Source organism: Momordica charantia (assembly GCF_013281855.1).
Source record: "Momordica charantia cultivar OHB3-1 chromosome 8 unlocalized genomic scaffold, Mcharantia_2.0 BLBB01000008.1, whole genome shotgun sequence".
NCBI classification, from domain to species: Eukaryota; Viridiplantae; Streptophyta; class Magnoliopsida; order Cucurbitales; family Cucurbitaceae; genus Momordica; species Momordica charantia.
This window is the reverse complement of record NW_028275166.1, coordinates 33,370,451-33,379,985: the sequence shown is the minus strand read 5'-3', so window position 1 is coordinate 33,379,985 and position 9,535 is coordinate 33,370,451. Positions and strand designations below refer to the sequence as shown.

Genomic DNA, 9,535 nt, shown 5'->3' with positions numbered 1-9,535 from the left:
ATGGGCCTAAATTTCAAAATGGGCCTAATTATTTGATGAGAATTTTTGGACGTTTATGGGGGAAATGTGTGTATATATATAGTAGAGGAATTTTTTTTTAATAAGATAAAGGAGGAAAATAATTAAAAGATCATTTTTTTAGATAACATGGTGATAACATGGTTTTTTTTTTTTGTAATTTTAATTTTATTTATTACTTGTTTATTTATTATTATTATTATTTTAGAAACTAGAATGGTAGAGAATAGAGAATAGGCCTAATAGCGAGACTTTCGGATATTTATATTTTAATTGAAAATAATAATGTCTATATGAGCCTACCTCAACAGTTAAGATATCTTTGTTTCCTCTAAGGATCATAGGTTTGTATCAATATCTTTTATTTTTTTTTAGAACAACTGTATGTTAGGGTGGTAATTCAAACCTACGACATTTTGATAACAGATATATGCTTGAGAGCTATTTGCAGAAAGAAAAAAAAAACATGATGAAAGAATAACTTACAGCTCACCCGGTAAAGTTTTTTTTTCTGTTTGTTTATGTTTGTTGTTATTTTGTCTGGTCCTTTTTACTAAATAAAAAACATAATTGTTTTTTTTAACTATTTCTTATTATTTATTTTTTGACTGAAAAAAGAAACAGAAAAGTAACAATTTCCTAGTTTCTCATTCTTTAAAATTTTATATTAAAAGAATTTTTATGTGGTATTTAATTTTAAATTAAACATTCAAAATTTTAATGTTATATTTGTTTATAATTTTTATTATGCATTTTATAAGTCAAAATTAATAAAATAATGCTTTTTATTTATAAGAAATTTTAGTTGTGTTATTTCCAAATTTTTTAGAAACATTTCTTAAAAATGACGAGTAAATAAAGAACTACACTAAAATGAATCATTTGGACTTGGTTTAAATTCTATCAAGTAAGTTGTTTGGTTCTGTGAGGTCCAACTTTGATTTGTCTCTCAAAAATAGGTACCATAAAATTCTACACACTCCATCCACTTGCCGATCCTCACCGATATTAGTCGAATGTCTCAACCATCTACTCGTGTCTGACTCACTGATATTAGTCGAATATCTACACCATCTACTCGTTGCTACATAGATAAAAGGGCAAAAGTAATAATGGTACAAACTTCTGTGCAATTACTTCATTTCTTTTCCAAATCATTGTTGTAAAAGCCAATAAAGGGCAAGTGAACGTTGGTTTTTGCTTAAGCAGCATAACCGAAACCCGAAAAACAGTTTCTCCAAAGCATTCAAAGCAAATTTGGAATCAATTAAAAGCATAAACTTAAGAAGATGATGAAGATTCTATATAAGGACTTTTGATCTAGAAGTTTAATGGCCACTAACATATATGGGAACACCGTACATTCGAATGCTTTCTTTCCTTCTTTTGCATTTTGGGTTCCGGTTGCTGGGCAAGAGGGCGGGGTGAACTAGGAATGTCGCACCATATCGTACAAGGTGACGGGGAGGGGGTCGGGTCGGGTGGGGGAGGGGGGAGAAATGCATAAAAGAGATTGAGAAATAGTACGCTTAACTAGAGCAGAGGGCTGTGATGCTCCTTGCAACTTGTAAAGTGATTCCACTGTTGATTGTGTTTCGTGATGATTTTCCCAGAAGTTTGAAGGTGCAATTTCAGATTAAGATCCCATAATCTCTGGTCACCTTGTGCTGTATCAATCTTTCTGCATTAGAAAAACGTAAAACAAAGACAACTTTGCTTAGAAACCAGAAAATATAGTTTTGAAATTAAACGTGTAAACACTACTTTCACCTATGTATTTATTTGTTTTAAAAACGTTCCCAACATCTAAACTAAATTTTAAAAACTAAAATAAAAAAGTAGTTTCGAAATTTTGGTTTTTGTTATTGAAATTTAGCTACGAAGAAAGGTGAAAATATACTATAGAATGAGCACACACCAAGACCGAAAATCCAAAACAAAATGGTATCAAATGGGCCTGCACACTACTTTTTCTAACTTTTAAAATTTGGGTAGGATTTTAGAAACATTTGCAAAAGATTACAAACCAAAGCAAAAAAATAAAACCCAAAAATAAAAACAATTTTCCATAAGGTATCTGAGTATACCAAAAGGGCCAGAACACAATATAAAAGCCCCACTTTTGATGTACCCATTTATTCATTCTTCCGTTGTAAGTACAAGTAGACATAAACAGGCATTATAATACCAACCCCAGAGTAAATGAATATGCATGGGTAGAATGATAAAAAGGGATAAATAAATCAATGATTTCACAGGAAGAGCACCTTTTGACGTTTCGAACTTGGAGCATCTGCTTCGCCATCGGTGCGTCTGCGTGACGTCTCAGCATCCCCATTTGAACCCTGACAAACCCACTTTTTAGATCTTTATTTATTTACTTATTTTTTTCAAATATTAAGTTACAGAATGGAAATTCAACTATATATCGTTTTCAAGTCGGTATGTAATCATCATTTGCAACAGACAAATCCCCGGCTTTCGAAATGATCAGGGCAATGAAATGCACAACAGGTGGTCATTGGAATTTCTTACTTGCATGGAAGAACCGGAGACGTTTCGACGCTCAGAGGCATTGGGCTCTACTGAAGGCACATCTGACTCGTTGCCTCGTTGAGATGTGAATGGCATGATTTGATGAAATATGTTGGACAAAAACATTCCTTCATCCGTAGTTCTTGGTTCTGATTCTTGTACGTTTGAAACAGAACTTGACGCCACCGCAGGAACAGAACCACTAATTTCTTGGAAACTGGCATCTTCAATGTTGATTTCACCACCAGGAAAGAGAGTCCGAAGAAACTGGACGACGTTGCTGGGAACTTGTCGTTCAGATTCAAGGTTACTTTGAGGTCCACCTGTAGAAAACATGTCAATAAGTCAATACAATGTGAGTTGGATAGCAGCAGCACCTACTGCCTTGAAACGTGAGGTCATGACCCTGAAAGATAATGCAGTTCCAATTCTAAAGCCAAAATATCCTAACCGACCACAATTTAGTTAATTAGCAGAAACGGAAATGGAACATTATGAGGAGAATAACTAGAAGAATTTGAAGGTAAGCGTCATAATAACAGAGTTACCATCTCTTGCAGCATCTTCTACATTTTGCTGTTCCACAACAGATTCAAGAATTGAGTGCTGCTCACTGTGAAGGCCAGTAGATTGACGCTCTGATGAAGCCTGACTTCCACGCTCAGCCCTTGCATTTCCTGAAGCAGGGTGAGGAAATCTTCCAAGAACAGGATAGTATAACCCAATTGAATTACCAGAAGAATTTGAAGGTAAGCGGCTAAAAGGTCCGGGTAAAGCTGCAGCAACCATAGTCCTAATTGGCACTACTCGCACTCCAGATTCTCCGCCCATAGTTGGGCCCTCTACAGTCCTAGTGGCTGCTTGATTGGTGGTATTTTCGCCCACCCCTCTGCCCGCTTCTTGTTGCCCTGAAGGCTGCTGAGTTCCACTGCGTTCCTCTGGATTGCCATTTGGTGCCGCAGTCGATGAACCTTGAAATTAGTGAAAGGAACTATGATTACTCTATATGTCCAACAAAAGATGAATAGCTAAGGAAAAGTCAAGTTTGCAGGTTACCTCTTCGTATTTGTATGTCAATACGCCTTGGAAGAAATCCAGAACCAAGACCATGAATTAGTGCAGAGCCAGGCTGCATGGCACCCATGGGAACCGCACCTAAGCTCGCATTTTGTTGAAAAGGAAGAGGCTGTTTATAGAATTATAATTAGCAGAAGAAGATATGATGACCTCAAACCTGAAAAATAAACAAATTCAAGCAAGGTGTGAAAATATTACCTGAACCATGATGGGGTTAGGACCAGTTTGGGAAATGAAAACTGCAGGTCCTGCATTAACAACAGCTTCTGACTGCACATTGTACATCAAATTGAAATATATGGACAAAAGGTTATGTTACCATCCAGAAAATGAAAATAACAAAGAAAGAAATCAAAAACCATCTAAGTTAAAAGGGAAGCAATGGTGAAAGAAAAGGGATTAAGACATACCGGAGTTTGACCCATTCGCAACGTCATCATAGTGCGACCAAGTTCTAGAAGATATGCACCTAAGTTATTAAATATATTTCCACTTCTCCATGCAGAAGACTGGGTATTCATCCGTAACGTAGGATCAGTAACATTCCTGTGATTCTCCAGTTGCCTTGCAAGTTGCTACCAGAAAATAAGCATAAAAAAATTAATTGCGTTCTCTCCTTAATCAACAGAAGAAGCAGCTATGATCTCGTACCTAACTACATTAAAGAAAAATAAAACAAAGAGTGATATTGGAATGTTTGCATTCACCAATGAGTTTACAGATTGAATTAACAGCCAAACCACAGACACTTGACAAAGCATAAAAGCTAAAATTTTAGACTAATTGTGAGAACTAGATGGTTTAGAACGCACAAGTAGGCACTCTGAGACTTCTTCTGCAAGCATCTGTCTAGTAGAAAGCATGACTTCAGCCAATGATGCAGGAGTAGGGAAGCTTTCTTGGGTGGTGCTGGGACGAGATGAGGAATTAGAGCTGCTTTCCTCATCTCCATGAATATTAGCTTCTTCAGCATTATTTCCACCAGCTCTGCCTGCCAACCATTTCATGATAAACAAATATTAATTACACGCAATAGGAGACTTGCCATATGACAAAAAGAACTTATCGAACAGAACAGAACTTACCAATATTTTCGAAATCACGCCTCATATTACTGAGGTTGTGAGACAAAGTTGTCAAAGAATCGGGAATCACCTGCAAACACCAAGAATCACTACCATTCATTTCAACCAGATGCGTTTCAGAAAAGTCACCTCATTGAGGGCAGAGTTAAAGGACAATAAGAGCCCAAGAAAAATATTCAGAAGCTTATACATGCTTATTTGCAAAGGTTTAGTTCTGTTTTTGAAAAGTCAAAATGCTAATAGAAGTGCAAAAATCCATCAAACCAATGTACTATCATTCATCCTTTTACTTGTAAATCAAGGATAGACCTTGATAAGAAGAATTTTATCAATATAATCACATAAAGCACTGGCACTAACCAAAGAATCCTGGATATATTGACTTTTGAAAATACATATAGTAAACCAAAGATGAAAAAGAATCTGAATATCTAAAGAGTCCCCAAGTCTTAACTTACAGGAGGAGGAAACGACCCTAGAGAAGGAATTGATGGATGTCCAGAAGTGCCATGAAACCTATCAGATAGTGGCCTTGAGCCGTTGTCTCCAGATTGATGCTGGTTCAAATCTATCATCCCAGCTGCAATCACACGTTCTCCAGTTCTTTGCTGGTCAATTTCCTTCAGCATCCATCACCACTCAAATGAGCAAGATATAATTTTACATACAATTGCACAAGATGGATGAACACACTTGGGGAAACTAGAGTTCAAAATGCAAGCTTACCCTGACATCCATCCCTTCACCACCGGTTACAGAATTTGAAAGTCCAATTGAACTGAGAACAGCAGATACAATCTGTGCACAGCAAAAAGATAAAGTCTTTGGTAACACGCCTAAAATAGACTACATCAAGAACTTGAAAGAACTTCGTCATCATCCATGTCATAGACTGACCCTGTTGATTTCTGGAGGCACACCATCCCCTTGAACGGGCATACTAAAGGTTTCAATCACCACACCCGGAGCCACCTGATTGCCATGAACACGACTCGTACTTGAGTTTGGATCAGTCTCTGCAAACAACTTTCAGGAATAAAAGTTTAGCTGATATAGAAATGGTAGATGCGTCAGTTTGCACCATAGTTTTAAGTTATCTAAATGGTGAAGCAAAATAAGAAATTTCTTTCTTCCATCTGATTTTATTTTACAGAAATATGTAATATGATTGCCAAATATCATTAGAATTGAAGAAATGGTTATACAAGTTTATTATTGTACTTTAACATTCAATAGGGTATAAACCCTCATGGTGGCGCAACACTGTACAATAGGGAATAAGGGGCTATCTACATAAACAGCTCCATACCTTCCCTTCTACCCTCTTTTTCCGATTTAAAGTTTGCAGGTCTTCACCATAAAACAAGAAAAGAACTTTTTGGCAATCTATGAAAAGTGTTTATACAGGGGATACAACCCTAGGAGCCTACAAAAAGGTATACCAAGTAGAAGCAGAAAACTTAGCTATAGCCCAAACTTCCCCCCAATCTCTACATTCACCATTGAAATTTCCTTGATTCCTTTCCAATAAAAATTTTCAAAGAATGGCTTTGACTTCATTGGTCTACAACATTATTGCCTCAACCTTAAAATTCTGTCCATATGGCTACTGCTTTACTGGGTCTTTGGTCGTATGAGGGGAACAACATTGAACAAAATGTGCTTCTGATTCTCTTGGGTAGGTACACATTGCTTCAGAGACACAACCACCATAGGATGCCTCTTCTGCTTATTACACCAATTCCTACCATTTTTTTTCTTCCATGATGCTTCTTCGTGGCAGTGATGTATATTTAATCTCTCTCTCCCTCTGTCCCTCCCTATGTGTTAAAAGGTTCCACACTTCTTCCTCGTTTGCTTCCACAATGCTTCCTGACATGAATTGCCTGATCTTATTTCTACCATTAGTGATAATGCTGAATTTAAGTTACAAGAAAGTGAAAAATTGACGGAAAATTAGATTATTTCAACGTTTCCATAATCACAATGCCAGTAGTTCATGTCTATATTATGTTAGTTATTAATTTGAGGCTTTTGCTTCACAATGCCTCACAACTTAAGAATTATTCGGTTGTGCATAAGTATATGCTTCAAGGTTGTCTTCGGTCTTTTAAAATAAATGAGTAGCAGATTTTGCATGCAACAAAGCTTCTTCAATCATAATAAGGCTTATAAAAAATTCAATAAAGTATACTACTGTTTACGAAGGAATGCTAATTAAAGAGTAAAGATACATAAAAGCAGACTGAACCTGGACGATTTGGCAAACCCTCTGATGGTGGAAGAGGCTGCCTGACAACCAAATGCAATGTGTGACCATCTTCAACGTCTAACTACGATTAAGGAATACCTAAGCATATATTCCCAACTGAAAGATCAAGTGATCACTAGATACGTAATAGTGAATGATTTGCAGTACAGTATGCAATCCACCCATCAAAAGAAGATTAATCCAAAACCACATACACCAATTAGATGCCACAAACTTGTCTCTCTCTCATATTTTTTGAAAATCTCTTACTGAACGTATAATTGAAAAGCCATAGCAACCTTTCAGTTTACTCTTTTTGGATGAGAGTATCCATCACCAATTCCAAGAATTGAGACTTGAGAGTGCAACCTTCGTCCTCCTTGTTTGTTACATGCCCCAGTCGGATATATATATTTTTTTTTCAATTTAGCTTATTGATCTATTCTTATCTTCCATTTAGGTCAACATAAAAGAAGACCAAGACAAAAACAGGTCAGGTAAAAAGGATTTCTACATGTCTGCAGTAAACATGAGCACGCACCTGTGTGTGTATATGGCTATATGCATATATGAAGGGATGAATTGCAAATTATTTTACAACCCAGGCAAAATCCTACATGAAAAAGCACCTAATATCACAAAGAAAACAAATCAAATATTTTTAAAATAAAGAGATATGGTAAAATCATATAGAGGATACGGTAGGCAGACAATAGCTGATCGTCCTTCAGAACTTTTCCTCGACATATAAGCCGTTGTTGTTCTGATAACACGCCGGTTACAGAAGCAATTTGTTCTTTCAATGCAGGGACTGGCATCTGCACAAGTTTACAAAAATTAATTGAAGCTTCAAAACTTGTATGATATTTAAGTACACATTTAACTTATCTGATTTCTTGCAACTCAACATGTTAACTTGAAATGTTCGATGAAAGAAGCAGTAACATTTTTTAAATTATAAGTACATTCTTAAACATTATCTTGGGTCAATTGATCAGAAAGTTAACTGTAGCGCAAAATTTATGATCTAAGAGAAAATGAAGATATTAACCTGTTTATCAACTCTGAGAGTATATGTTTGTGAATCTAAAGTTTTTATCTTAATCTCAATAGTGGCTTCAGATCCATCAGCCTCACCACAACTGGTGGTTCCATCAACAAAATTGCTTCCCATGCTCTGAAAATCAAAGGAAAAGGAGTAAGATACTCTCACCATATCGGAGTCAGAAGCTGGGGTTTGAGACCCACGGGTTGCAATGCTTGAAATCTGGTGGCATGATAAATTGTAACTAAAACCTTGATCGTTATCCCCAACGAGGGGAACGAAATAAGCAAAATTTTGCTGAACTTATTGAGAGATAAGCATGAAGCATATACATCGTGGTCGAAAATTTGTGACTAGCACCTTTATTGCAATTGTTTTTTTTCTTCTTCAGTATCACTGTCGCTGAAACATGCTTTTGCTGTAAAACGTAAAATTAACTTCTCAATAAAACTTTACGAAGAAAAGAAGTGCACAAGCTTTGATATGCCAGTCCGATGACTAAAATACATGCTATCTAAATTTCCAAACAGTCGATATGGCTCCTCCATATAAACCAATAAAATTGAGACTCCTCCTCTTTGGTATATCTATTACTCCTGTGGGTTCTGTTCGCCAATGCTAATCCAACTTGAAAACTTACTATAAGTGAGAAACTTTTTTCAGTATTAACCATCCATTCAAAACGATCAGCTATTGAATCCAAAGCAAGCATCTCAAGAAATGGGGGAAAAAGAAGAGACACAATCCAAGCCCCAAACTAATTCAGTATATCTTCGTGACCAGAAAAAACAACACAAGAGTGAGGTGTCAGAAAATCAAACCTAGTAGAGGAAAGGAAAATCAAGCCAACAACAATCTTAGGGTTCCCAGAATCAAAACAACAACATACGGATTCAAGATTCACCCGAACAAGAAAACAGAACACTGATGATTACCCAAATTCATATTGGGAAAGAAAAAAACCCCCGATGAGCGAAAAAATGAAAAAATCAGAGGAACCCAGATGAAAACAGGGATTACAATCAATACCCTGTAAAGAAATGAAGCACTGTGATAGAGAGAGAGAGGATTCAGTGGTGCCACTGTGTGACTCTGTGGAGATGGAGGAGAAAGAGAGAAACTTTAAGGCAATATAAAGATGGAGAAATCTTACAGTGAAGCTGGGGTGGAGGTGGTAATTCTGAAGGGGCGGTGACCCTGCAAAAGAGAGAGGAGGGGGAGATGGGGAGGCCCTTGGGAGCTTTGTACTAGCTGAATTTTACAGCTAGTGACTGCATTCCTTACGGCTTGCCCAAGACAAAATTGATTTTTTTTTTTTCTCGACAATCTCCATCAAAGAAAAAAAAATCCGAACTTTTTTTTTTTAGAAAAAAACTTTGATTTCATTGTAAATGCCTTTTAATCAAATTTCAATTTAATAATATTTTTTATATAATTTAATAAGGTTGTTGAAATTGAATATGAAAATAGTTGTGTTGTTGGAAAATATTATCTGATTTAAAAGGATACATTTGGTCTTTCAAT

The 9,535-nt window shown here is 36.2% G+C and overlaps 1 protein-coding gene across 5 annotated transcripts; it reads right to left on the bottom strand.

Moving 5' to 3' along the window:
- Window positions 1-1,660: 1,660 nt before the first annotated feature.
- LOC111013028 (Ubiquitin-like superfamily protein) lies at window positions 1,661-9,320 on the bottom strand. Of its 5 annotated transcripts, none has more exons than XM_022287351.2 (17): window positions 9,165-9,320; window positions 8,018-8,143; window positions 7,667-7,784; window positions 6,967-7,044; window positions 5,613-5,731; window positions 5,442-5,513; window positions 5,174-5,335; window positions 4,716-4,785; window positions 4,443-4,621; window positions 4,041-4,205; window positions 3,829-3,900; window positions 3,610-3,739; window positions 3,288-3,524; window positions 3,102-3,230; window positions 2,554-2,876; window positions 2,286-2,363; window positions 1,661-1,699 (listed from the first exon to the last, which is right to left on the bottom strand). In XM_022287351.2, the coding sequence occupies exons 2-17, from the start codon at window positions 8,138-8,140 to the stop codon at window positions 1,691-1,693; spliced, it is 2,064 nt and encodes a 687-aa protein (XP_022143043.1). In that variant the 5' UTR covers window positions 8,141-8,143; window positions 9,165-9,320; the 3' UTR covers window positions 1,661-1,690. The 5 variants fall into 5 exon arrangements, with proteins under 5 accessions (XP_022143043.1, XP_022143041.1, XP_022143040.1 ...); XM_022287349.2 differs by adding an exon at window positions 8,372-8,429 and having other exon boundaries at window positions 3,102-3,524; window positions 9,165-9,255; XM_022287348.2 differs by having other exon boundaries at window positions 3,102-3,524.
- Window positions 9,321-9,535: the final 215 nt, after the last annotated feature.

Bases quoted from the DNA above. Each gene is read 5' to 3' on its own strand.
- LOC111013028 (XM_022287348.2), bottom strand. From the start codon at position 8,140: ATGGGAAGCAATTTTGTTGATGGAACCACCAGTTGTGGTGAGGCTGAT. The intron at 3,525-3,609 runs GTAACCTGCAAA...ACTAATTTCAAG, and splicing joins TGACATACAAATACGAAGAG to GTTCATCGACTGCGGCACCA. The intron at 2,364-2,553 runs GTAAGAAATTCC...TGGGTTTGTCAG, and splicing joins TCTCCGGTTCTTCCATGCAA to GGTTCAAATGGGGATGCTGA.